General features: G+C 55.0%; 11 protein-coding genes across 11 annotated transcripts; 3 read left to right on the top strand and 8 right to left on the bottom strand.

The window, feature by feature from the left end:
• Positions 1-2,548: 2,548 nt before the first annotated feature.
• LY79DRAFT_511806 (uncharacterized protein) lies at positions 2,549-3,949 on the bottom strand (the record flags this gene model as incomplete). Its single annotated transcript, XM_060554305.1, has 2 exons — positions 2,549-3,084; positions 3,175-3,949. The coding sequence occupies 2 exons, from the start codon at positions 3,947-3,949 to the stop codon at positions 2,549-2,551; spliced, it is 1,311 nt and encodes a 436-aa protein (XP_060416051.1).
• Positions 3,950-5,422: 1,473 nt separating this feature from the next.
• Positions 5,423-6,407, bottom strand: LY79DRAFT_588784 (uncharacterized protein; the record flags this gene model as incomplete). Its single annotated transcript, XM_060560958.1, has 4 exons — positions 5,423-5,450; positions 5,705-6,154; positions 6,226-6,278; positions 6,363-6,407. 4 exons carry the CDS (start codon positions 6,405-6,407, stop codon positions 5,423-5,425), a joined length of 576 nt encoding a protein of 191 aa, XP_060416052.1.
• A 1,229-nt stretch (positions 6,408-7,636) lies between these two features.
• LY79DRAFT_702159 (uncharacterized protein) lies at positions 7,637-8,496 on the bottom strand. Its single transcript, XM_060564937.1, has 3 exons — positions 8,404-8,496; positions 7,991-8,323; positions 7,637-7,923 (listed from the first exon to the last, which is right to left on the bottom strand). Exons 2-3 carry the CDS (start codon positions 8,321-8,323, stop codon positions 7,798-7,800), a joined length of 459 nt encoding a protein of 152 aa, XP_060416053.1. The 5' UTR covers positions 8,404-8,496; the 3' UTR covers positions 7,637-7,797.
• Positions 8,497-9,150: 654 nt separating this feature from the next.
• LY79DRAFT_682075 (uncharacterized protein) lies at positions 9,151-9,840 on the bottom strand. The gene is made up of 2 exons (XM_060564579.1): positions 9,641-9,840; positions 9,151-9,562 (listed from the first exon to the last, which is right to left on the bottom strand). Exons 1-2 carry the CDS (start codon positions 9,782-9,784, stop codon positions 9,299-9,301), a joined length of 408 nt encoding a protein of 135 aa, XP_060416054.1. The 5' UTR covers positions 9,785-9,840; the 3' UTR covers positions 9,151-9,298.
• A 2,149-nt stretch (positions 9,841-11,989) lies between these two features.
• LY79DRAFT_511436 (uncharacterized protein) lies at positions 11,990-12,451 on the bottom strand (the record flags this gene model as incomplete). The annotated part of the gene is made up of 1 exon (XM_060554270.1): positions 11,990-12,451. One exon carries the CDS (start codon positions 12,449-12,451, stop codon positions 11,990-11,992), a length of 462 nt encoding a protein of 153 aa, XP_060416055.1.
• Positions 12,452-13,646: 1,195 nt separating this feature from the next.
• On the bottom strand, positions 13,647-14,582 carry LY79DRAFT_578190 (uncharacterized protein; the record flags this gene model as incomplete). The annotated part of the gene is made up of 5 exons (XM_060559942.1): positions 13,647-13,664; positions 13,775-13,911; positions 14,183-14,298; positions 14,334-14,472; positions 14,531-14,582. The coding sequence occupies 5 exons, from the start codon at positions 14,580-14,582 to the stop codon at positions 13,647-13,649; spliced, it is 462 nt and encodes a 153-aa protein (XP_060416056.1).
• Positions 14,533-15,391, top strand: LY79DRAFT_114375 (uncharacterized protein). The gene has a single exon (XM_060550724.1). It carries the CDS (start codon positions 14,565-14,567, stop codon positions 15,105-15,107), a length of 543 nt encoding a protein of 180 aa, XP_060416057.1. The 5' UTR covers positions 14,533-14,564; the 3' UTR covers positions 15,108-15,391.
• A 1,979-nt stretch (positions 15,392-17,370) lies between these two features.
• On the bottom strand, positions 17,371-18,401 carry LY79DRAFT_547655 (uncharacterized protein). The gene has a single exon (XM_060557346.1). The coding sequence runs from the start codon at positions 18,017-18,019 to the stop codon at positions 17,702-17,704; it is 318 nt and encodes a 105-aa protein (XP_060416058.1). The 5' UTR covers positions 18,020-18,401; the 3' UTR covers positions 17,371-17,701.
• Positions 18,402-19,257: 856 nt separating this feature from the next.
• Positions 19,258-20,083, bottom strand: LY79DRAFT_114402 (uncharacterized protein; the record flags this gene model as incomplete). The annotated part of the gene is made up of 1 exon (XM_060550725.1): positions 19,258-20,083. A coding segment is annotated over one exon (480 nt), but the record flags the coding sequence as incomplete, so codon positions are not given.
• A 2,856-nt stretch (positions 20,084-22,939) lies between these two features.
• Positions 22,940-23,401, top strand: LY79DRAFT_511741 (uncharacterized protein; the record flags this gene model as incomplete). The annotated part of the gene is made up of 1 exon (XM_060554302.1): positions 22,940-23,401. One exon carries the CDS (start codon positions 22,940-22,942, stop codon positions 23,399-23,401), a length of 462 nt encoding a protein of 153 aa, XP_060416060.1.
• Positions 23,402-25,251: 1,850 nt separating this feature from the next.
• Positions 25,252-26,213, top strand: LY79DRAFT_114414 (uncharacterized protein). Its single transcript, XM_060550726.1, has one exon. It carries the CDS (start codon positions 25,535-25,537, stop codon positions 26,123-26,125), a length of 591 nt encoding a protein of 196 aa, XP_060416061.1. The 5' UTR covers positions 25,252-25,534; the 3' UTR covers positions 26,126-26,213.
• The last annotated feature ends 457 nt before the right edge of the window (positions 26,214-26,670 follow it).

Genomic DNA, 26,670 nt, shown 5'->3' on the forward strand with positions numbered 1-26,670 from the left:
ATCCTCCTACGCTCGCGAGCAAGATGTTGAATGAGTGACTGACCCGACGCGCCGCAGTGAGTGCGGTGAGCGATAGCGTCCATAGACAGTTTGTGACCTTGAATGGAGGCCTGATACAATGTGTTGAGCAGGAGCGTAATTGCCGTGTCCGGTCCTGTGACCACAGTCAGTTGCTTTGATTGCGAACAATGAGTGAAGAGCTCCTTACGGTTCCATTGGACCAGGCTGCGGCCTTTTTGTCGGCCATTTGCAGCAGTCTGCTCCTTGGTTGGTGGATGCTCCGTCCATATCCATTTGCCTCCGTTGCCAGCATTGCTTGGGGGAGAAGCCGAAACAGAGGGTTGTCTAGTAGTCTTCTTGGTAGAACGAGGTACAGTCTTGGCAGCACGAGATACAGATTTCTTGTTCTGCACACGCGGCTTGGATTTCTGGATGCCACCTTTGGGCGCCTTGAGCTTGGATGCCTTTGAGGCGTTCTTCTGCTGAGGTGCCATGACCTGAACAAAGTTACTAATTAGCCCAAAGTTCTCCAATTGACCAGAAAAGTAAGTGACAAGTTACACAAGCTGCAGAGCAGAACGATAGTGTAAAGAAAGCAATGCCAGAATGTGAGAGCGCTTCACGTAAGGTGAACAGGGAAACTGAGATTTCAAACAACAACGCAAGTGAAGTGCTCCAATAAGACGCAAAATATCAGAGGGAAAGGGTAAAGAACTTCATGCTTGGCAGCAACATGAGATCGAAGGACAGCCGTTCAGATGTAACAATGAGGGGACATTCGATGAAAGAAAGGATGAAAATGACTTACTTGCAGTTGTTATTGGGATTAGACTTGAGAAGAAGGTGTAGGTTTGCAGTGACAAAGCTGACCGTTGGCAATCACTTTTGACAGGAAAGTGAAGATCTGCTGTGGTCAAGCTGATGTCTGATGAGAATTGACGAAAGTGTCGTCAGACTTCTTCAGATGGATTGATTGAGAGGAAGTGAGAAAGTGTGAATGAAGACAAGAGCGTATGAGGCTTTTGTAAAAGAGATCGAACGCTGCTGAAGGTTGCGGCGAGAATCTCGGGTTGGTTGTGGAAGAAGGTGGGAAGGAGAGTGAGCTGGGGCCGGTGTCGCGGCGGCTCAAGTGAAAGGGTAACTACTTGGGTAAGTAGGTTCCAGGTAGGCAAGGCGACTTGACCGATGGATCTTGGGTTGGTTGTGGAAGAAGGTGGGAAGGAGAGTGAGCTGGGGCCGGTGTCGCGGCGGCTCAAGTGAAAGGGTAACTACTTGGGTAAGTAGGTTCCAGGTAGGCAAGGCGACTTGACCGATGGATCTTGAGTTGGTTGTGGAAGAAGAAGGTGGGAAGGAGAGTGAGCTGGGGCCGGTGTCGCTGGGCAGCTCAAGGGCTAGAAAGCTACCTGTTGAAAGGGTAACTACCTGGGTAAGTAGGTTCCAGGTAGGCAAGGCGACTTGACCGATGGAGGATATGTACCACGTACGAATACTCTTCAGAGGAATGCGAATATTGGAAGTGGTAAAGCTGATGGTTGTCTGATAAGATTGACGTTTTCGTCAGACTTGTTCAGATGAATTGATTGAGAGGAATGAAGAATGGATAGAGTGAGGGATGAATGAAGATAGAAGCGGATGAAGATTTTGTAGAAGAAGAGACTGAACGCTGGGTTGCGGCGTAATTCTTGGGTTTGTGGAAGAGGAAAGGAGGGCAGGGTGAGAAGGAAGTTCAACTCAAATACTGGCGGAGGTGAGCTGGGGCCGGGTTCGGTGAACAACTCGAGGGCTGGAAAGCTACCTGTTGATCGAGGTGAGTGTGGGTGGGCAGCTCGATGAGATAGGAAGGCAGGTAGGTAGGCAGGCGAGAAGCGTTAAGGTGACTCGACCGCGCTGACGGTCGGTGGGGTCGCTCAAGGTGAAGGCATACGGACGCGAGAGTGGCAGACGCGTTGAGGGTTTCTCAGACAGACTGGGTTTAGGCAGGTACGAAATCTCTGGGAGCCCGGCCTGGCGTTGCTAGGTAACGGCGTTTGTTGCAAGAGACTATTCACGCAGCTAAGTAGACTCTTGTATAAACTCCCTACACTTTGATGACTCCTTATTTCATACCCGAGCTCTTTTCGACGTCGATAGAAGTAGTGTGTGAATGTAAATCCTGGTTGGGTTTCTTAAGGGCCGGGATTGAGGCAAATACTTCAAAACCCGGACGGAGAGGAGCAAAGACTTTCGACACGGAAGTCCGATCGACTCTCACGCAGTGTCGAGAACGGAGATGGAAATTCTGCATATTTCGGCGTTCAGGCTGGTGCCGTTGAACGGGTTTTACGAGATTACTTGCTTGACGATTTTGGCATCTCACGATGGCACATGCATTCAGGGGTTGTGATGAGTTATTAATCTCGTGATACGAGTCGAGAACCTCCAATGATCTACAATACCAATTTCCTCCCATTATGCCTGCGATCTTTCCAAAGCTTGGTGATCAGATGTATCGTTTACGCCCCAGATCGAGCAGCGCTGTCCACACAGTTGCACAGCAGATGTTGTAAGTTCATGCTGGGTTTGCTCTCTTGTGACCCTCCTTTATCGCCAACCTCCCCTTTCCAATGATGCACCGCAACAACTTCTTGAGTTTCGACGCGTTCGGTGGTGTGTTCAGGTGAGAAGTCTGTTCGTAGTGTTGCTTCTCCGAGATTTGAGTCTTCGAGCCCACCGGGTGTGTGAATGCGGTGAAAGTCTCTCTACCAGCCTGCTGGTGTTGTTGCGACCGCTTCACTGTGGCATAACCAGGTGGCTGCTCGAAGTTTACTCGATGCTGCGCGTTGACATCGTGTTGGTTGGAGATAGAAGGAAGCTGCTCTCGGACTGCAGCTTGAACTGCCGTGGCAATCAAGGCCGGAAGGTTGGACGTGAGTTGGTGCAAGTCAGCCGAGACGATGTTCAGTGCTGTGTTGAGCATGTTGGCTGACCCATTGAAGGTGTTGCTTTGAGACGCCAGAATTGTGTTCATAGCTTCAGCTGAAGCGCTCATGTTTGCATGAAGACTGTTCATGACAGAATTGAGAGTGTTGATTTGTGTGTTCATAGCTTCAGCCGAAGCTCCAACGGCATCGCTCATGTTTGCGTGAAGATTGTTCATGACAGAATTGAGAGTGTTGATCTGCGCCGTCATTGCACCATCAAGCGACGACAGGCCATTGAGCTGGCTGTCGAAGCGACTGATGTTGCCCTCCATTCGCGAGGCGTTCATTCGCAGGGGGTTGGCGACGTCGAGAAGTGTGCGCTCGGCAATCTGCATGAACTCTTCGGCGATGGCGTCCAAGTCGTCTTGGGTGGGGTTGTTGATGCCCTTGCGCTGAAGTGCCGCCTGCGTAATCTCCAACATGCGGGCTTCCTTGCTGATTGAGTTCATCCAGCCTTGAACCCGATGGTCAATCTCTTGAAGGTCGGATTCACCTTGTTGGGCTTCATCGCGGGCCTTGATGCGACGGGCAATGTCAACCTTGAGGATGTTGTATGCTTGTGGCGGTGGCAAAGAAGGATCGCCTCGTACATCGCGAAGACGTTTGAGAAGCTGGTAGTCCTCCACAATGGTTTGGGCATCTTCTGATAGAGATGTTGTCTTGGGAAACTCTCCGGTGTGTCGTGCTTGCTGAAGTTGATCTCGCATCCCCCGAATTTGACTCGGTGCGTATGCTTGCTGCCCGACGATAATGTGGTTCGCGAAACTGGGCATGACGACAAAGTGAGGCTGTCCATTGGCGGGAGACTTCTGAAAGTCTGGAGATCCAAGGCTGGGTAGAGACATCTCCGTCTCAGCAGGAGATTCGGGCGAAGACAACAAGCTGTGGTTCGGGTTGGTCGAATAGTCTGATTGTGGCGACGAGGCACTTGAAGAGAGCTCCCATCGATTGGCCTTGTCGACACAAGATGAAGGCGATGAGTTGCACATTTTTTCCGTGATGAATTGATGTCGAAAGTGTAAAAGTGCGAGAAAAGCGGAAGATTGAGGTAGCTCCGTCTGCCGGGGAGAGTCAGTTGAACGTCCAAACCTCGCGGTCCGAAGCAGGAGGAAAGGGGGAACGCGGCCGAGGGGGTTCTCACCAATTGGTCCTGAATTCGGAGTTGTCGAGGTGAAGAGTTATGTCCGCGATCAATTGATTGACTGAGAGAAGAAACAAGCGTCTTGTTGCCGTTGACGAAGTGCGAAGAAGTGTGGTTCGAGTCAATCCGCGGTGTGTGAGAGAGAAGAAGACGAAGAAGCTGTGTGAGAAGAAGTGAAGAAGTTTTTCTCTGGGCCGGATGGGAGGGAGAAATTCAGATGTGCGTGGAGTATGCTGAGCAGACCAGCTGAATTTCGCAATTGTGTGTCGACTCGGCTAAGGTGGCTGGGAGACGAAGGTCGGTTGCTGAGACGAGGGAAGGAAGTCGGGTGAAGGAAGGTGCGGATGGGAGGAGGTGAAGTGTGGATGGGGCACTCTGGTTGGCCACGTTCTATGGGCCTGGAAACGGAGGCGCGTGATCTGGACAGGTGCCCTTTTCTGAGAATAATGATGAGGCTGTTTGTCCTGTAGTCGGGAATGGGAGGGGGGAGGAAAGTGCAACTGCCTTGTGTCTGCCTTCTTACCTACGTTGCTCCGGAGAGAGTGGCTGGTCGTCCGAGGAGCATGCCATATGTTTTGCTCGGTTGAATGAGCTTCAGTCATGTCACCGACGAACGCTTCCGAGTTTACTCGATGCTTCGAAATGGTCCTGGTGTCTACAGCGCTTTGTGTCTAAGTGCACCGTAAGTGGGCATGCTCTGCACATTCTGTAGTAGAGAATTCTGTTCGACTGACTGGGCCACGACTTGGGTGCATCCTGAAGCTCCAGAAACAATAGTCGTCCGGGAAGTGATAAGCTAGCCCCGAAGAAGAATATTACACATCATATCACAATTGTTTGCACGGCCCACTGCACCTGCACAACGAGGTCAGCAGGAGCTGAGGACATCTTCAACGGCCACAGGGAAATTAGTGGTGAGACTACTTTGATGTCTCTGCATGTCCCAAACCAGTGTTTTCTGGATGGCGTCCCAGACAAAAGCTTGCTGTGTAGGACATGGAAGGCAAGGGGGTTGAAAGAAGCAAGTTCACGCACAGCATCTGAGGATGTCGTCGAATTTGAGCCACTGATGCTTCGGCGGGAGTGGGATGACCCCTGCTCATCGTTGCCGAGACAGGTCCACCTGCCCGATCAGGCAGCGCCACAACGGACCCTTCAACAGCTCCCGATGCTCACGTCGCACAAGCAGCTTTCGTCGTCACGGGGCAGAAGGTTTTGTAGAAATCAAGTCTTCCTATTTCCAGTATCTCTCGTCCAACTCACTCCGGCTTAAGCATGATGTGTCCCTGCAAACCCGCAGCAACTCGTGAAAGGCAAATCGTCAAGGCAAAGGCGAGCCATCTGTGGTCCTGTCCAAAGTTTCGTTAGCAGAATCCCGGTAGGGTCGTCGCGGAGGAATGGCTTACATATCCCAACCAATTGAGCCGCTTCTCGCTCCCCATGTAACGCGCACGTCTCCGGCCATGCATAGAAAGGCGTCTCCGGCATGAAACTCCAGCCATGTTGGCAAGCCGGTAACTGAGCGCTGTTAAACCTGGAAAGACTCATCGCCCTGGGCGTCATCTGCATCGAATATTCGCTGTTAGTATCGCTCGACACGGACTCGGACGGGGGGCCTCGGAATTCGCCGGAATCGCGGGCGGGGTAGCCGGTCGGCTTCTCCACGATGTAGAGAAGTTGCAACTCGTCGTCGTCGTCATCGCGGCCTCGGGAGTAATCGCAGTACGAACCGTGGTTGGTGGAAGCCTCGCCAGGAGCCTGGGTCTCCTCCTTGACCTTGAACTGAGCCTCGTCCTCCTCGTCGTCCTCATCGTTATAGGAGGAAACGGCCGGATGGTTGGCCATCTTGGCGCGCTTGGTGTCCTTGGTGGGGGAGGCCGCAGCAGCGCGCTTTCCCTTGGACTTGGGAGTGGCCTTGCCGGTACCCTTGACCGGGGTCTTGGGACTGGCGGTGCTCTGAGCCGGGGAGGAGGCGCCGCTCATAGTACCACCCTTCGAGAGCTCACTGGCCTTCAAGCCGTGAGCCTTGAGAAGGCGCTCGAACCGCTTGGCGCTGGAGAAACGAGCGAAGTTAGCATGGACGTGGTCGTAAGAAGGAAGATGGAAAAACGAGCGGTGACTTACGCAGCAGCCTTGGAGACGATGCCGCAGTCATCGGCGACAGCCTGGAACTCGACCTGCTCAAGTCAGCTACTTTTCTTAAACCTTGGATACTCAACCTGCACTACCTTTCCGCCCTGGGAGTGCTTGATACAGTTGACCAAGAACTTGACCGAACCCTCAGCATCAGTACCAACGGAAGCCATTATGAGTATCGAGGTACGAGTTGAGAATCGAGAAGGTGTATGAAGGTTTAAAGGTAGAAGTAGTGCTCAGCTAATGAGTCTGTTGGTGTGTGAGCTCGAGGTTGAGTTGTTGTTGATGAGAAGGGTTGGCTGAAAGTTCTGGTAAGAAGTTGCAATAAATGAGAGAAATCTCTGTGAAGTAGTGGCGAGAGAAACCGGGACAGGAAGCAGGATCATGCGGGTATGTGACGAGAACCGACCAGGCAAGTGGTCAAAGGATTATACACAACTGGCGAGAGCAGCTGGGCAAGAAGCGGGAGGCCTGACAACAAGGCGAGATAAGGGCGGTTGAAGGCAAGAACCACCTGGAATAGAGACGAGCTCGGTCAAGGAGCTCAATGGAAATCAGTAGGCTTTGCAACGACTGACTCAGATGGTATAGTTCTGGTGATCGTTGGGTGGGATGATTTTAAGTGATGAGATCCAAATCAGGGACAACATCAAGTAGACTTCAGATCGAGATGGATATTGTGGCGCAGCCAAGGTAGGAGCTCCCAGTAAAGTATTTGAAGTGAAAAGATGACTCACCGTTCTCCCGATGTCGCGGGCAAGGCGGGCTCACTTTCCAGTCGTCAGTAATTTGGAGGCTATCTGACGATGTCAAGGCACACTGAATCCCACGGTCCAACAAGTCTGGACAAGGATATCCTGTAAGGTGAAGTAAGCTATTGAAACCCCATCAAGCTATGATGTTCCAGACACAATGGTTGGGTGGCTGGTCTGAAGCTGCAATCCTAGCATGCGCTCGTGAACTCTAGGTTGCGGTGGAGATACAGAAACATGAGTCTAAGGACTTCAAGGGCATGCGGATAGTTCCATTAGAGACAAATGCCTGATAATGGGTTTTGCAAATATCAAAGATGTCCAAGAAGCTGACAATGCAGGCCATGCCAAAGGCACTCTGTATCATTCCAGTCTTGGTAGGATTCGGTCACACTATAGACAAATGCACTGCACCAAAGGATACAAGTAGAAAGAAGTGATGGTCGCTTTGGTAAATGCTTCAAATCGTTCCAATACAAGATTTCGATACCAGAAAGCAGAGATTCGAGACCCTGCTTGTTCTTGAAGCATTCATCGCTCTGAGAACCGGAGCCAGCTCAGGGCATTACAAAAAGGAGATGGCAGGAGTAGCTTTGGGCGTTCGAGAAAGCAATGTAAATCAAACTCAGTGAGAGCAAAGAATCATTTGGGGATTGTCTATCCTGGTCTGCCATCCCCACCGGTAGAGTCATTACCACTCCAACCTTGCTCTCTATCCAGATCTCTGTATCGCTTGCCCACAATCTCCAGGCCCCATGTGGTCTCAATGCCACCTCTGATAGGGATCAAGTATTGGAAAGAAAAGAATTTAGTCGCTATCGCTGGACCCGTTCACAAGCTCGTCCTTGGCGGCCTTCTGGCCATCCGAGTCGGACTCGAGCTTGGCCGAGATATCCTCGTCAGCATCGCTTTCCTCAGGCTCCTCGGCCTTGGCCTTCATGAAAGTCAGCACCCGTTACATAGACAATAAAATCAGACAAGATGGGAAGCTACAAACATACCTTCTTCTTGCGCTGCGCGGTTCCCTTCTTCTTGATGGGGGTCTTCTTGACTTTGGCCGCGGTATTGGCACTGAGGGGGCCCTTGGACGGGCTGGAGGCCCCGCCGCCGGAGCCATCAGTGGAAGACCAGCCATGCTTCTTGGAGATGACTCGGAACTTGTCCCTGGCCGACTTGCCGTTGGCAAGGCCCGTGATGGCGGCGACTTTGTCGAAGTCGACATCAGGACGCGAATTCATACTGTCGAATATGGCTTTGACGAAAACGGTCTCGTTCTCGTTGAGGCTCAGGACAGGGGCCTCGTCGGCGGAAGCGGCCTTCTTCTTGGGAGGCATCTTATTGAGACACGTCAGAGAGATTCAGAAGAGCCACCACCAGGTGTTAATCGGGAGGGAATGGACAAGAAGAAACTTACTGTAGCTTGTCTTTTTGGTGTTCGGTGTTGTTGACGAATGGATTCGACGAAGGCTAGTGGCGATGGTAGCTCGGCAAGGAAGGAAACTTGAGGTTGATGTAGGTGGAAAGAAGAGAGAACTTTTCAGCTTCAGCCTGAGCTAGAGAAATTTAAATGGTTGGAAAGTCAGAAGAATCACAGGTACAAGAAGGAGCTCACCTCAAGCGCCCGGCTCGTGTGAGAGCGGGTGCTGTATTATCCAGACAGGCAGCTCTCTTTGGCCAGGGAGCGGTCAACAGACGATTCCCAGGTAACGCAAATCTGACAATTTTTCCAACAGAAGAACGACAGTCGACGCAAGAAAGGCTTGCACAATGTCGGGAAGCCCGGCTAAGGAAAGGAGGATGGCGGACAACGGCCAGGCTCAGAACATTGGCTCAGAACCCAGGAGAAGAGGCTAGATCTCAGGATGTCATATTTTATTGTCAGAGAATCTCAAGGATTCTCATGATATGATACAATTTCTACCCATTCCTCTATAACAAACACATAAATCCGTGTTACGTCCCTGCGAACGATATTGCCATCATCATGACCAAACACATGGTATTGTATCTTCCCTATAATATTTGGAAAACACAACATACAGCGGACTGTCATGCAACGCTTGTGAGAGTAAATTTAGCAGTAAGTCTTCACATGAAAAGTTGTCACCGATGGTATTTGAAGGTGTCACAGCTTCGCGGTTAGCAGTCGTCGAATCTTTTTGGACGCATATGCCTGACGCATGCGGCAATCTCCCTAGCGGCATACAAGCTTGAATCTGAGAACCACCCTACCCCTTTCCCCAATCCCGGACCTCAAACGTATCGCAAGAAGCATCTAATGGATCTTAAATGCCTCGTGCAAAAGTGGCTTAGATGTATGTGTCCTCGAACTTGACGCACTCCGCCTTGATGGGGCTGTCAACCGCCTTCTCGTCCTCTTCCTCATCATGGGCATCCGCCTCCGCCTTGACCGCGTTCTTACCCTTGTTGGCCTTTGCGCCAACGCGACCGGCAGCTTTCTTGACCTTGGACGTGGAGCCAGGGGTGCTGGGGGAGGCCTTGGAGGCAGCCTTCTTCGGAGTGGTCTGGATGGTGGAGTTGTTGAACTTGCGCTTGATCTGGCCCCATCGAGTCTGTATTGTTTCTTCGTTAGTATGCATCGAAGTGAAACATTGAGACTTGTGTCTCTTGGTGGAAGGTAAGGAACAAACATGGGCGACGGTTGTGTTCTTGAAGCCTGCAGCGTCAGCGAAGCTCTGCCAGTCGATGGCAGGCTTCTCCGTCATGTGCTGGAAGATCTGGATCATGAAGTTTATGTCGCTTTGCGACGGAGTAGGAGCGGTATTCTCAGACATTCTGATTGTCTATACTACTTTGGTCAGCCTGGAACTACATATTGGAAGGCGCAAATGACAGAATGTAACTGACCGTGGTTGAAAAATGCTGGGTGATGAAGGCTGTGCTATGTGACTAGGCTTCTCAGTCTGTTTCAGCTTATTAATATGTTAGTCTGATGTTAGTCTGGAAAAAAATTCTAGTATAGAATAACATATCTTACCTTTTGGTAGCTGAATATGGCGTTTTGTGTTGCCTAGGTAGTTGGGACGGTTGAAGATGTGACGATGGCGAAGGAAGAAGACTCGAAAATCCGGAGTGGATGTGCGTTTTTATGGGAATCGCGGCTAAAGGAAACAGGAAGGAACTCTAGTTTCAGTCTCATTTATTCTCAACGATAACGAGTTGGAGGGAGGCAGGCAGCAAAATGAAATCGAGGTTCAGCTGAAATGTTGCGGCTTCGGGGCGGGAGTCCACGATCCTACACGACAGGCACTACGTCCGCACGTGAGTGACAGATGAACCGAGTCTGAGATCACATACCGGTTGGTGGATACAGCATCAGATAACTAGCTACGTGGCTGTGTGGAGTGGTTATGGATCTGACAAAGAATGTTCCCTTGCAAGTCCTTGCAGATACTGCAAGTGAAGAACTTGGACACTTGCTTTGGTAAGCGTGTGTTGATAGAACGATTTTCTCCCATATACCTACCGTGTAGTTTTCTAATTGTTTCAGTGCTAGAGCTCCTCAGGATAATGGAATTCAAGTTCGACAGTCGTCCAGCCACCGTCTTCGACCAGGCTTGAGCACAAATAGTCTCATTGTGGTGCCGCGCAACGTATGCCGTTGTAAACCATGCTGGAACGGGGGTTTCAATCAGTTCATCGTTGTCCTTGATTTACGAGTCATTATCCATCATAGTATTGTATATGGCTACACTTACTTTGTATAGGTTGGAATCAATACCCACCACCGTCCCGATTGAACCATGCTGACTGCGGCTTCGTTTCATTCAGGGAGGCCTCACAAGCCTCGGTGCATCATGGTTCTCCGAATTAAGTAGTGAGGAGTGTCTTCAGGACACACGTGTCTTCCAAAATGGACAAAGTGTTGGATTGAGACGTAGCATGACCTTCCAATCCGTTGATGTGAGTAACTCGCCACCAGTACGGTGTATGCCAAGGGAGATTCGCTTAGTTTTAGTCAAGATCCTTTTCCCTCTGACGGGGTAAGGTGGGTTTTCATCCATCCTGTCAAGTATTTGGCATTCCATAAAGCATTCGGCATCCCAGATACTCGAATGTGTTTAAATGAAAACCTCACGCTCTCAAACCTAAGTCGGCACGAAACCACAAACCTATCTAGTCATACCTGTAAGATAGACATTGACCCAGTGGACCCCTCTTGATCTATATCAATAGCTATCCTTAGCTACTCAACTCAGAGTGCACATGTACTAAGTCTTTCTGTTGACCAGCCCATGACCTGCCTCGATCCAACGAAGATTAGGTTGCAGACACCCCTGCAGTCGGTTGGTATTCTTAAGGTGCAACACTGCCAGCTCCTGGACGCATCGAGAAAGACACCCGGTGTGACTACTCCTTCATCAAGAGAAAAGACAAAACTGTTCGCTTCGTCGTCCAATGGCTCGATGGCCCGAGTACGCGGGAAAATATCACTCCTTCGACGACATCGAGAGCCCATCTCACAGCTCTTTTGCTCGGCGACTAGGATCTCCGGACCGCCGTGCCCATGACTTTTGGCTTTAAGCTCGAGACCGACCTGGAGCGAAGCCCCATCAACTCGGTCTTCAAGGCAAAGTTTTTCCATGGCGGTCTCTTGAACACCTACAGCCATCACGCCGCAGTCGATGTCATGGACTGGGCCGGCTTTACTCACCAGCTTCTACGCAGCTCCGAGGTATTACGAAACAGACATAGACCACAGTGCAAAGGAGCCAGCATGTTGATCGATATGTTGGGAAGGACGGTTAGTCTCTGCCCGTGAATTCCGAATAGCGTGAAGGCTTGCGCCGCATTCGAGCAGTTGTCTCGTGGAACCGGGCTGCAATCCCGAGGGAGTGTTTCCCAACTCACATTCCATCCTACAGTCAACCAACCCCTCAACCCTCGAATTACAACACACGCAAACATCCAAGACAGAACCATTCGGATGTTCCTCCGAGAAACCCAGTCGTACAACCTCACTCCCTCGCCCAGACCCATCAAGCCCCCTGGATCTTGCAAAACAACCTCTTCATCGAGGAGCTCGCCATGAACCAGTCCCCGTCGACCTTCTTCCAGGTCTCGTAGTAATGGCCGGCGCCCGTCACGTGCAGGCCGTCCGTGCCCGGCGTGCCGGCGTGGTAGATGAGCCCGAAGATGGCGCGGACCTCGTCCTCGGCGACCTGCTCCAGGTCCCCCGCGTCGACGAGGTGGATCGACTGCATGGCGCCGAGCGAGGCGCTAAAGTGGGCGACCCAGTCGGCGCGCGACTCCCAGCGGCACCGCAGGCCGTTCTCGACGATGACGGCGCCGTCGGGGCCGACGCCCTCGAAGGTGAACTCGGGCAGCATGATGGTGTCGAAGCGGTCGAACTCGAGGCTGTCGGCGAAGCGGCAGTACCGCGCCTTCTTGCGGCGGATGGTCTCGGCCGTCTCGGCGGAGATGACGAACTTCTCGGGCATATTTGGCGGTGCTAGGTTTCGAGACGGAGTTTATAGTGAGTTCAAGACGGTGAGCGATTCAGTGAATGAATGCGTGTCACGCAGGATATTGCCGACCGACACCGCTTTCCGGAACGACGTCGCTTATTAATCCGACCCTCGCTCCTGAATATGGATACTCGCGGCGGAATCCACCAAGCGAGGCAATATTTAAGGAACGTGGATTATAGCACTAACTATAGATAGAAGAAACAAGCCACTTTCAACTACATGAATTGCCCCCTAAACGCACTGCTTGATGATAATGCGCATTTCACGAAACCTCAGCTACTTTTAAGGAAAACCGCAATGGCGATTCCTCTCGTCACACCTCATCTTTCTGTCAGCCTTGGCCGGCAGGCAGAAGAGGGACGCCGGGGATGCGGTTGGCGCTGTCGATATTCGATATCGTATTACTGCAGCGGAGGAGTAGCCGCTTGAAGAAGCTTAGAGCCGCACAGTCACATAAATGACGTTCTGGTTCCTGCGGAATCGAAAGATAGTCACGTACCCCACTTCACCGTGGCATCCTGTAACGTAGTTGCAGATGCACATGATCAAGTTCACTCAGCAGCATTCGGGCATTTTCACGTTGCGTGCTTTTGAATGGGATCCAAAGCCAAAGCAGTTTGCAATTATGATCGTCCCCCCCTCGGAAGGTGTTACATTTCGAGGTGCGTGTGCCTGGCGTCAAGTCTGCGCGTTTGTGGTCCAGCGCACTCGAGGTCCGATTACATGGAATCGCACACGTAGCAACCGTGAGGACGGCGAGGCCCGGCCCGACGCAGGTTTCCATGACGGCATGACGAAGTCCCCGGTGCTCCGGTACAGGAATCTCGATATGTCCTTCGAATACAGACGCACTGCAGCACGAACATGCAAAACTCCACCTCTAGTCGACGGAGAAGGATGCGCCCGAGACTTCGTTTTCGGCTCTGCGCCATAAGTGAAGCGGCAACCTCCTCAGAATCCGAAAAAAGGCTGTGTAAGTGTCTTGATAGTTCGGGGTATCTGTGACAAGCGAAACCGTGCTTCTGACCCCCCTTCTCCGGGTGTGTAAGTGGCATGACCGGATACAATACTGCGACAAGCGGCCTCGATATCCGCAACCGGGCCAAGACAACAACAACAACAACCAACACGATTATCCCCAGCCTCAACCATCGAGATTGAACTCTCACGATGTCTTGGCTCGCTAGATGCATACGGTACTGTCGAAGCCTCTTCTATAACCTAGTCCCGCTGGCATTTCGTGAAACCCCGTGGATATATCCACGCCCGGCCAAAGGCGTCGACGAGATGTACAAAACCCCAGACGGCTACTTCTTCATCCCGCGACGCATCGCTCTTGGCAATGAGACACTCCACCATGTTGGTCGTAACGAAACGCTTGCTGCTATATACACTCCCGGGGAAACCACAAAAGCCCCGCAGGCCGGTTTCTATCAATAGAACAACAAGCACCTCAAAACGCAAGAGTCCCTACACGTGAAGCAGACACACTCCAGACAACTAAAGTGGTTGCAGCCATCCCGGCGAGAGACAGTGAAAAAGCCATACGTAATAAACGACTTGATGTTCCCACGTGAACCCCTATGGAGGGGGGGGCCGTCGCGGAAAAGCCTGGGCCTGCAAATGAAGACATGCAATCCAGACCCCATCCAGACACGGCGACCGCCCCCCTGCCCGCGCGTGGCCACGAGCAGCACTTACGATCAGTCAGATCGGGGCCGATGGGGGACAAGGCGGCCGAGCCTCGCTGCAGAACCGGGGGGCCATCACCGCCCCGGCCCTCGTTTTCACGTGCGCCGGAGCAAAGGCGGGGGGGGCTAGTCGTATGAAGAGATTACTGTCTCTCTCGCACCGTCCGATCGTCAGACGGGATCGACCGCGGCCTTGGACGATCCAGAGACGGTCACACACTCGGCCGAGACGTCTCCATTCCATCGACAAGGCTCTTCCCGTCTGGCTGTCCGCATCCGCATTGCAAACCAAATCAGCATCTATCCCGGCCTTCGCGAGATGCTAAATGCCCCCCCCCCCCCCCCCCCCCCCTCTTACCTGGGGCTTCCCCTTGGCTGACGGGACCGGCGGGATGGTGATGATGATGCATGAGCCTAAACTACGCTCTCCCGTCTGCTGTCCGCATCCGCATTGCGAACCAAATCAGCATCCATCCCGGCCTCCGCGAGATGCTAAATGCTCCCCCCTTCTTACCTGGGGCTTCCCCTTGGCTGACGGGACCAGCGAGATCGTGATGCTGATGCATGAGCCCAAACCACGCTCATCCCGGAAAGCCTCACGAGGATTCCACAAACGGCATTTTCCGCGGCGTGTTTTGCGCGCATCAATCAAACGCGTCCGCAACAGAAGACGGGAATGCGCGGGCGCCGGCAATAAAAAGCTCAACGGCCTCGCCGCATACCTAATGCGTCCCCAGCCCCCCATACAACAGACCGTTACGAACGAAGACTACCGTTTCCGGGAGGACGGAGGAGGGACACCACTCTCCGTCGCGCATTCCTGGTCCGTCCGTCTACCGCCTAGCACGTTTTCCGTTCTCCCGGATCGACTACCTACTGAGTACTCCGTAATCCGGCAGCAACCGAGCAAGAGCCGACGGCGCCCCCCCCCTTGACGACGTAGTTCCATGGTAAAGGGTTAGCAGGGTGTGAGGAGATATCACGACCGTGAACGTCAACACACAGCTGCCGCTAGGCCGGATAAGGACCCCCCTGCCGCACCGCTTCAGCGTTCCCTGCCTTCCGGGCCCCACAACCCGTTAGGCCGGCGCAATCTCGGGGAACCAGGGCTCGACATAACTCGAACATCCACCACGCTGCCGGGTGAGTAGCCAAGTGAAGCAAGCAGGCAGGGGAAGCAAAGCAAGGCAGAGCAAAGCAAACACACAGACACTTTACGGCATACATACACCTCCCCCTTGCAGAAAGCAAGCAAGCGAGCGGGCGAGCAAGCAGGAAGCAAGCCAAGAAGAAGAAAAGACGACCGTCTAGCGACGTTCTAGAAGGACACAGGCCTCCTTGACTGCCTCTCGGCCCCCCCTGGTCCGCCCATCTCGCCTCGCCATCCATTACCCCCTTGGGCAGGCCAGCCCGGGCATCGGTTCCCGTCGCCCGGTCGCTCGGTGCGCCAGGGAGCCAGGGAACTGAATCGCGGCGGGCGAGAGGGAAAATGAGTATTGACAGATGTCTGCCCGGGGGCTGGTGTGCGTGTGTGCGCGTGCGTCGTCGTCGTTGCCGTGCGCTTGCTTCTCCAGGAGCTTGGGGCGGCGCTCAGGGCGCGCGCGCCGCCTCGCTTTGCAAATAGATGTGACGCCCGGACTCGGGACGCGCCACGACGTTTCCCGTGATGGCTTCAACTTCCCTTCTTGGGCACCAACACTATACTACCTGCCCCCCCTTACCCTATACCCTAGGGAGATGACGCGAGCACCATCTCCGCCGCCGCCGCCGCCGCCACAGGGTTCAAAAAAAGAACAATGTGGCCGGCGGCGGCGGCGGCGACGCGACGGACGGGAAAGACAAGTGGTGCTAGGCTCGGTGTGGCTCCGGTGTGTCGCGTCAGGCACGGTTTGCTTCTCTCTCTCTCTCACACACACAACACACACACACACACACACACTCGCCTGCCTACCACCCCCCCCCGTTCTATTTGGCACGTTTCAGTCTGATCTTATTCCCACCAGTCTGTGCTGCACCGGCTGGTGTTGCCGCTGCTGGTGCTGCTGCTGTAGGAATAGTGTGCGAGCATGAGTAGGTATACCGGTGGTATGGGGATCGTCGAGTAATGGCCTCCACAAGCACGGGCCGGATGCGACTCCGCTGCAGCCGGCCGTCCCCTTTCGCCCACTCGCCCGCTCCACCCCACCCCCGGCCCAGCGCATGTGCTTGTCGTGGCATTAGTCTTTGGAGGAGAGAGCTTGTTTCAGTCGCAGCGCGAAACACTGGACGACGGTAAGGGAAGCCAAAAAAGACAAGAAGGAAGGCCCTCAGGAATATGTACAATGTGTGTTACCTGTCGTGATCGACCCCGATAACCACCAGTCAGTCAGTCAGTCGGAGCCGTAAGTAGTCTGTCTCCCACGGGCCAGCAGCCGACCATCGCCCCCCCACCCCTTTCTGCTGCTTTTCGCAACTGGGGGGTCCTACTTACTCTCTACTGCGTGTGCTATGCATCCGTCCCTGCGTGCGTCCTAAGCTCCTCGGGATGCTCCTTGCGCAGCGGTTTTCTCGAATCAAGAGAAGCATGCCTCCCCCCCTTGCGTGCCTCCCTATCTTCTCGCCCTCTGGGAGCCTGAACTGGGTTGAGCTGGGTTGACTGGTTTGAACTGGGATCGCTGATTCGACGATGCGAAGGGCCTAGAACGGGAAGCTTCTTGCTTTCTAGAGGACCCTTGGAAAGGGGGGTTGGTCAACCTCGGAACAAGACGGTGCCGTTGACTTTGCGGGGACCAGTCACGTCTCGAGGAGCCGTCTTTGCGATGTCATTCGCAAGGGGGGAAAAGCAAAGGCACAATCGATCGCAATCGCCATTTTCAGCTTTTGCTTTTCCAATCCTCCCCCTCGGCTGTGGCTTGCGACGCAAACGGTGACTCTGATTTTTTCTTTATTTCTGGTTTTCTTTTTTCGCGGGCGAGAGAGGGAGGGAGGGGGGGTGGTGGTTGCTCCCCGTCGCGGCGCAAAACTCCATTCGCGACCCGATCCAAAGCCGCCGTTTGGTGGCGGTTTGCGTGCGACCAGGAGGAGGAGGATGGACGGAGAGGGACAGATCGCCTGCTGTGTCGGTATGCGCGCAACGTGACGGCGTTCCGTCCTCCGTCCCGTCCTTGGGGTTGGCGGGGGCGAGGCAAGTTTGTAAGCTTTCGCTTTGGGGGTTTCGACAGTCAGACAAAAAAAAAAGGATTGATTATTGATTTGAGTGACCTGTTCCCGTCTTTCCCGGGGCTGGCGGGCTGGCGGGCTGGCGTGTTAGCCAAGTTCGCCTGCGCAGCACGGCTCGTGGTGATCCGGGGAATGTACAAAGACGGCTGCGAATTTAGTGGTGACCGTACCGTACCGTACCGCGCGCTGTCGTCAATAGCTGATGACTGTACCTAAATGGGATCCGGGCGCGCCACCTCCAGTCTGAGTCAGAAGCCGGGGAAGTCAACACGGCGGGGTTGGGCGCACTGGCGATGGCGGGTTGGGGCCAGTCCGGTCCAAACCCGGTCAGTCAGCGTAACACTTGCGATACGGTAATGCTACGTATGGCTAGGCAGGGCAGTAAAGGCACGAATAGAAAGTGGCCGTTGCGTGCTGACTCTGGGCAAGGAAGCAGGCGGTAAGTCATGTAAGCCGGCCTGTAGGGTTGCCCGGCGTCCCGAAGGAAGAAGGGCGGTCTAGACGGCAATGTGCCCGTCACCGCCTTCAAGACGGAAATGTAATTATAGTGGTGGTGTGCGTGAGTGCATGTGTAAGATTCCGTGTCCGCGTCGCATTGCGTGCGCCCCCAGATAGGTATAGGTATAGGTATAGGCATTGGCATTGGCATTGGACGTCTCAGATGTCGAATCGACGATTCAGATACATTGGATATTGGAGGGGAGTAGCAAGCGTTGCGACGTGCGGCTAGTCAGCAGCAGCAGTCAGTCAGTCAGAAGCAAATCCGGGGCATGCATCGCAAGGCACCCCGTCCAACCTTATCGTCGCGCCAGCGGGGTGTATTCGTAGGTTCGTCTCAATCCTGTCTGGATGCGGAACCGTAACCGGAGCCGCGCCGGAGGAGGAGGAGGAGGAGGAGAGGGTTGTCTGTCGTTTGCTGGCCAGGGTCCCGTTGGTGTTCCGTGTCGGTGTTTCTTATTAGTGATGGTGGTGGTGATGATGTCGGTGGTTGCTCCGTCAGGAATGGAGGAATTGCGGACATGCAATGGAATGTTCCTACGGGGGGGGGGGGGGGGGGGGGGGGGCGCACAAACATGTCATGTCGCATCGTTACATCCGGGGGCCGACCATCCATCCAAACCAGTCGCATTCCCACGAGGCATTGGCCTGAATCATCCAATTCGCAAACGTAGACGGGGATGGGGTGTTCTTGGGATTCGGGCACAGTTCGTGTCGCTCTTCTTGCCTGCCGGGAAAGCCAAGGGGGGGCGTGAAGCTCTTTTCTGGACCTGCCACCTTGCGTGTTACCAAACACGACGATGATACGCCCTGCGAATCTGTATGATGTGCCGACGGTGTTACTGCTCTGAGATGGATTGACACTCGCGACTCCCCGTCGGAAGAAAGTACAAGCGCCGGTAATGATCAGGATCCCATGTTCCCTCCCGCCCAACGCGACTCCGGCGGCCTGGTACTGCTTGGGCTTCAAGATTAAGATGAGCATGCGCCGGGGGAGGGGGGAGAGAGACAAGGAAGCCAGCCTCACGACGAGGAAGGCTGGGTGAGGAGCCGGGACCGACGAGCCACGGTCCCTTCGGTTCGCGACAAAGGACGCCGAGGGGGGCACTGGCACTGACACTGACGAGTGCAGGGACGGAAATGAAGACCCCCCAGGGTTGGGAAAACTTTTAAATGACGAAAAGACAAGGAGTTTCCCCCTTTGCTTATTTGGCCACGGTCGCGAGACCGGGGGTATCTGAACCGGCCCAGTGGATTGGATGGGGTAAAGTAGTAGGAAAAGGAAGCCGAGACTATAGCACGTAGCACGTAGTAGTATCCGTAGACTCGAGAGGCAGCGAGGGGGGGGGGGGGGGGGGGGGTGGCGGAAATGCCGTTGCTGCGTTGGGCGCCCTTGTTTGCCTTTGCATCCATCCCCTTTGGTAAATTGCAAACTGAAAAAAAGAAAAAGAAAGAAAAAGAAAAAAAGAGTCCTGGTCGAGCATCGTGTCTTGGCGATAAGGTAAGTACGTAGGGAGGAGAGCCGGAAGGGCCTCCGGGCGCTGATGCAATGCGCGATGCGCGATGGGCGCTGCCGTGCGATTCGGTTCGATGCGATGGGCCGGATGAGGACGGACGGTGTGCAAAAAAAGGTTGACTGACGATGCTGGATGCAGCCACGGCAGCTTGGCCGGCACACCTACTTTCCTTCTCGACCCCCTCGGCATGCAGACAACCAGCCAACTAAACTCTATGCTCAACAACTGGTACGGAGCGGCTTGCTTCTTGTTGGTGGTGGTACAGCGCCTCTCGGACCAGGAACGAGACCGGAAGACGCCATCCCCTCAGCAAATGGCCAGCCGGCATGCGGGATGGACGAAAGGCTGGCGGTGAGGCGCTGTAAGATGGGTGCTGTGCGGTGTGCTTGCCTGCCGCCGGATCGACTGACTGCGCAGGCTCTGTGGTTCCCCGAACGCGGCCCTTCGTTTGTCCTCGTCGCTCGTTCGTCCGTTTTGCGTGAGGGGGGGTTGTTTGACATGAATTGCACAGAGAAAGAGAGCGAGAGAAAGAGAGAGCGAACCGAGGGTGTGTGTGTGTGTGTATGTGTGTATGTGTGTGTGTGCGACGGCTGATCGATGCTGTCGTCAAAGTTCAATATCCAGATCAAATGGATGCGATAGGCCTCACCCCCGCCTTTCCTCGCGAGCCTTGCGCATCCGTCGCAGAGATGCGGCGAGAGATTGGCGATGGGCAGAGAGAGGCTTTGTCCACAAGCCAAGCCAAGACGGCAGCGCGTGTCAAAAGGCCGGACGAGGACGGTCTCATGCCTTGGGCGCGAGCGAGGCACGGCCGAATTGGCCAGCGAGGAAAGATAGGAATAGCTATCCGTACCTCAGTACTGGGAGGCACCGAGCGCTGGGCGTTCGTCCCCTTGTAGGGTGTTGCTCTCTCCAGACCTTTGGGCGCCCCGGGGCAGCCCAGACTTCCATCCGCGGGGAGGGGCCGCGGTACCTAGTCGAGGACGATCCCCAATACCGGTACTGCCGCGGCCGCTTGGACATGATATCTTATCTACCCCACTACTCCGTATAGCACCAACCAAGGGAGGTACAGTACAGTAGGTACCGAGGCCGGGCCTTGGAGGGGAGACGGCGGGGGGAAGGGGGACAGGGGACGGGGCCTTTGCTAGGCGTACCCGTACAAGCCTAGAAGGGCCTGAGGGCCAGCCTTCAGGTTCTGTTCTTGTCGGCACCAGCTTTCGGGTGAACTCAGTCGGCCACGTAGGTACCCACCGCGCGTAAAGTGTATACAGAGGTACCTCGCGGCCATGACTCTCTCCCCCATCTTCCCCTCCCTGTGTGGTGTTTTGTTGTGTTGTATTGTGTTGCGTTGCCCAACACACACACACACACACACACGCGCCCCGTCTGCCTGCCTGCCACCCTCCAGACGACGTGCAGGCGAAAGGCGGTCAAACACCGCTCATTCTTTTTCCGTTTTCCCCTTCCTTTTTTCCCTTTTTCCCCCTGCCCTGGGTGGCCTGCCGCTGCCGCCGCGTTGCCCTGCGCTGTAGGTAGGCCCTGTCGCCAACGCTGCTCCCGTTGCTTCCCCGTCTGCGGGTTGTGTGCAATACGGTAAGTCGCCAACGGTGCCCACTCTTCCGTCCGAGCCCTCGCTCTCGCTGTCCCATGCCGCCTCCTCCATGCACTTTCACGATAGTCGCCAATACCGCCAATACGCCCCCCTCCGTTCCAGCTGGGCCTCTCGCCCCCCTTTGGGCTGCCATGATCTCTCAGGTCCGCTCCAGCTGTGCTGCGCTGCGTGCTCCTGTGTTTGTCTCCTACACAGTACGCGCGTGGGGGTGGACAAGCGACACGGGCGCACCGACCGGGGTTGCCAACGATTGAATCGGCCATTGATTGGCGAGTCGCCCAGACACACACACACACGACAGAGACGGGTGAGACAGAGAAGACAATAGAGTCAAGAGAGTCAAGACGTCGGGATCGGAAACTGGAGTTGAGACTCGGGACGGAGGGCCTGGAATGCAGATCGGCTCCCTTGCATACCTTACGTGGTGCTGGGGAGTGGTTGCACCGCCAGACTACGCAGGAAGGGACTTGAGATGGGTTACAAGACCGTCCGTTCGCATTCCATCCTTCCCCACAGGCGCATTCCCCCCGCGGCCTTGCGACTCGTTCGAACCCGGGGGGCCTGTTTTGTTTTTTTGTCCTTGTTTGCTTGCTTGCTTGCTTGCTTGCTTGCGCCATGATGCAGTCTATTAGTGTTTTCTGAACAGACGGATTGATGCGCTCTCAAGTCGATCGTCGTTTGTATCGGGTTGGTATATCATGACTCTTCGGGTCTGCCGTCCGAGTCATCTGGGTGTTTCGACAGGAAACCATCACGAGAAATCAACCGGCCAGCGTCATCGCGATATAGCGACGGCGTCATCGTCATTCGCACGCCAAAAAAGACAAATAAACAAACTCCCGCCGGAGGGACACCACCACCAACCACTGCCACAACCATCAGCTAGCCTGCCAACTTAAACTCAGTCAGGCGCGGACACGAACACAACACGCATACGGATACACATCATCATAATCGTCACCGCGGAAAGCAGGATTTCTACTTTGCTTGATGCGGCCATACCCTTCTCAGTACCGTGATACGACAAACGGACAGGCGGCTGCTGCACCGTACTGTACCAACAGTAGCCAAGAGTTCTCCGGACGGACGGACTCTCCCAGCAACGCCACGGCCGACAGGAGGGAGCAGCCGAACAAGGCCCTGGCCAGGCTCCCCGCGGTCCCCAGTAATCGCAGTAATCGACGGTCGGTCCAAGGATCAGGAATTCAGAAATACGGTTTTCCCTCCCCCGAGACCGCTGGCCATTACCTGTACGAGCCTTACTATAGGTACCCACCCACCGACACGCCTCGACCGTCTGGTCCCGTCTAGTCTCCGTCTCGCACGCCCCCCTTCCATCCTTCCTTCTTCAAACCGACAACTGGAACCGCCTTTCCTTCCGTCTTGAGCCCTCAGCTCTCGGGTCTTGACCGCGCACACCCCCCCCCCCTTCTCCACCCCCCGACTGACTCTTTCTTTCCTTCTGCTCTCTTTCTCACCCACACCCCCCCCAACTTCCTTCCTTTTTCCGTCACCGCCTCCCTTGCCTTGTTTTCCCACCCCTTCGGGATCCCGGGAACGCTGTTGCTCCCAATTTTTAGGCTAGCAAAATACCAATCTTGCCCACCCTACGAAATTCCTCGGAACGTTGCTCTGCCCAACCCTGCACCCCCCCCCCCCCCCCCTTTCACCCCCGGGTCCGTACCCCCTTTTCTTCCTCACCCCCAGCACGCCCCCCTGGTTCCCAAGAGACCAGAGCAAAGGGAGACGCGCCCTCTTCGACTTATAAGTCTCCCGTGTCCACCTTCCTCCCACACTCGCAGTTCAACGAAAGATCAACAATATCCACAACCAGAGTCTTATACGAACAAGACCTCACAACACTCAAGCAACTCTCACCAACCCTTACCTTCACATACATACATACACACACACACACACATACGCACACCCCGCAGCCATGTACGGCTCATACGGTTCATACAGCTCCATGGGTGCCGTCTCCATGACCGCCCCCATCGACATCACCCCCAGCAACATGCTCGCCCACGACCGGTCGTGCGCCTTCCCTTCATGGCCGCGCCGCGACACTCTCGCCGACTTTGACGGCGAGTCCAGGGCCACCTCGTACCTCTCGGACGAGGACCTCTTCCCTCAGGACTTTGAGGACGACTCCCACAGCGTCGCCAGCTCCGGCAGCTTCTCCTCCCCCAACTCCCGCTCGCCCCAGATCAACGAGGACGAGCTCCTCAACATGGAGCGCGAGCGCATGGCCATGCAACGCGAGGCCCTGCGCTGCGTCATGCTCGAGAAGGAGCGTCGCCGCCAGGCCGCCCTCCAGCAGAAGAAGTCGCAGCGCCGCGGCAGCTCCAAGAAGAGCCCCAAGAACAAGCTCGCTTCCATGACCCCCATCGCCGAGTGAGAGCTTCAACGACAAGCAGCTGCTTCTTCTCCTCGCACCTTGGCGCCTCGCAACCGCCTATACTTGTTCGGACGACGCGTCTCGCCCAACAAAACCTTAATCCATAATACCACGGCACATACACAGCTTGTTGCCGACGAAGACCATCGATATGCCTCGGCGGCTTGGTCCCAGGCCACCCCCCTGGTCTTCCAAATAAACACACAACAACACACCCGGCCACTAATAACCGTGGCCGAGGCATCGAAACCACGATGCCACCGCCACCGCCACCGCCTCCACTGCTCAGCCGGACCATTCCAAACCGGCCTCTTCGCAATAGCATAGAGCCACTTGGGACGGCGTGTGGGGGGGAAAACAGCCAAAGCCGACTGTGGGGGAGTGTGTCTCAGCCACACTAGCACAAGCCCCGGCGATGTCGGTCAAATATCCGTACCGAGGGAAGAGTCACCCGGCTACTGGAAAGCCGGTGTGGCAGGTGAGAGGGACAGGTGTAACCAAGCACCTGTATCCGTGGACTCGTGGGCTGCATCATGGGCCACAAGCATTTCACATGCTGTGAAGCCTGTTTGTTACTATTTTCTTTACCCTTTTTTGCCTTTTCGTGTTGATACCCCCCCCTGTGCGATGACCCTCCGGGGCCACGCTATTATTTGTTTTTAGCACGGAGTTTTTTTATTTCTTTCTCGTTTGGTTGGAAACGGATCGACTTTGGGGGAGGAATCGGGGAGCACCATGGCCTACAGCACATTTGCATCTGCATTCTATCGGGGTTCCAGCATGGACCATCATCATTACCATCAGTTCCACGGTATCGTGGGGCCGCTTCACAACTTAGCTTAGTATTAGTACGAGATACCCTTCGCCTCGCGCGACAACAACATTTGATTCTATTCTTTACACACACAATCATTACGGTTTCAAAATTTGCGTCTCGTGATCGCAGGAAGAGAAATAGAAAAGAAACAAAAAGGTGAGATTAGCAACCCGATGACTTCATTATTGCATTCCCGGCCATCATTGAGACACCTTTGCCTACCTAAACATGTGTCTCGGAAGCGTCACACACACACTGGCACACAGGGCAAGGTGTCGGGATCGATGCGTTGCGAGCGAAGAGTCATAGTTTTGCGCGTCAGCATGCGTGGCCGACTCGATTACCCCAAGGGGAATTATGGGACGGGATTTGGGGGGGAGAGTGTTGCTGAGGTGAGTTTTGCGCCGACTGGCTGATCAGCTTACGCCGCCGCCGCCGTTGTCGTCGCTGCCTGAATACAGGAAAGACGAGGGAAGGAAAATAAAACGACGCGCCGACCAAAAGGAAAACCTGTTTGGGGGCTTGGAAGGTTTGCGCTGTTGTTAGGCAGACAGAGGACAGAAGACAGCTGTTGGTGTTGGTGTTGGTTCGGCGGGCGGTGTCGTCATCGTCGACGCTGGGCGGCCCCGTCCAGGGCTTTTCGCTTGCGCTCTCTCTCTCTCTCTCTCTCGCCCGTCTGGTCTTGGGGACAAGCCTTGACGCACACACACACACACACACACACACACACACACACGCACGCAAACACATAGCTACAACACGCACACACGCACACCACGGACACACGTTGGACGCTGAGAGTTTGGGGGAGGGGGCCAGGGCCAGAAGGGGGGAATTCAGGATCTCTCTTTCTCTTTCTCTTCCTCTTTCTCTCTCTCGCTCTCTCGCGCGCGTGCGCTCTCGCTTGCTCACCTCTCAAACGGTCGGGAACGGCCGGGAACCCCATTCAGATGCAATCGCCGGCACTTTTTCACCGGGCCCCAAAACAGGGACGGGTGCCAAAAACCGGTAAACTGGACACGCTGGTTGGGCGGGGCTGACTGGCTGGCTGGCTGCCCTATCCCCCCTCCCCACACCTCCTCTTCAGCCCCGTAACGGACCCAGTATCAGCGCTCTCGCTGTGTTGTTCCGTGCTGTGTTGTTGTTGCTATTGTTGTTGTGTGTGTGTGTGTGTGCGCTGCGCTCTGCTGCCACCGGCTCGTGTCCAGTCCAGTTTTCGGCTCTCACTCTCTCTCCCCCACACCCGTCCGAAGGGCACAGCCTCACCCTCGGCTCCAGACTTTGGACCGCATTACGAACGCCTATTTCCCTCTCGTATGCCTTCCTCTTCTGCGTCACGGCAGATATCTCGGGCGAACCCCGGACGAGGAGGCGCAAAAAGTCATCTATACTTGGGACAAAATGGCCAATATGCGGCCTCCCAAAGCCCCCGTTTTTTTGGGTTTTTTTTTCTTCTTCTTTTCGCTTCTCTGTCCCGGCATTTCATCCGGGATCGGGTTCCTCGGTTCGTTTGCTCGTTCGCCTTCGCACCTACTACAATACGTGTGCAAGGGAAGCGACGAGGCGCCAGCGCGTGTGGCGTGGGCGCGGGGAGAAGGCCGCCTCGCCGCCCCTCGCCGCGCCTCGGCCACGCCCCCCTTTCCTACGAACCTGCGCCACGGTGCAAATGTTGGTTCGGGCCTTCTGACTGTTCCTCCACCTCGAAACTCTTTGCGTTTACACTTTTCGTAGGAGGGAAGGCGTATCGGGGCGGGTGCGAGCGCTGCCTACTTGACCGATGCCGTGTTCTTCTGTCTTGTCATTGTTGCGAAAAGGCCTGCCCGCGGATCGTGGACGGTGGTGGGTCGTGGACCCGGGGGGCTGGGCCAGCCACACTTCGCTCGGCAGATCGTATTTGGGTCAACTAGATGGCGCATAGGCCATAGCGCCCCTCCTCGTCCTTTCGGGGCGTTACATGTGAACCGCGGTCCGCGGAGCCTTTCCGGCTGTTATTTCCTCCGCCTCCCCCCATTTAGACTCTATCTACCGGGGGGGGGGGAGAGGTCTTAGACAGCAGCAGATTACCGAGGTGCCGCGGAAGCCTTAATAGATATCTCGATTGTGGTGTTTACTTTCATCCCGCCGACGGACGGTAATAGCAATGCCGAGATGCACTGTCGCCAAGGCCGTGGGGGGATACGGGATCTTTCGGACTCGGCATCCGGACTCGGGTGGAGGGGAGGGGAGGGAAGGGAATGATGAGGAACGTCTCAGCCCCAGACCTGGGCAATGGGTCGTAATCGCGACACGCTCAGAGTTGATCACTCGCCGAGTGCGATGCTCTCGAGACTTTGTTCGTTGTCGGGTCATTCGTAGCTCGCAAGCGTCACGGGACGTCATCTCGAGGTTCGGCCTCGAGGCGCAATCGAGATTGTGGATTGTGTGTGGCGTCGGCGTGGGGGGGGGGGGGGGA

This window comes from Colletotrichum navitas, assembly GCF_030913465.1.
Source record: "Colletotrichum navitas strain CBS 125086 chromosome Unknown LY79scaffold_17, whole genome shotgun sequence".
NCBI classification, from domain to species: domain Eukaryota; kingdom Fungi; phylum Ascomycota; class Sordariomycetes; order Glomerellales; family Glomerellaceae; genus Colletotrichum; species Colletotrichum navitas.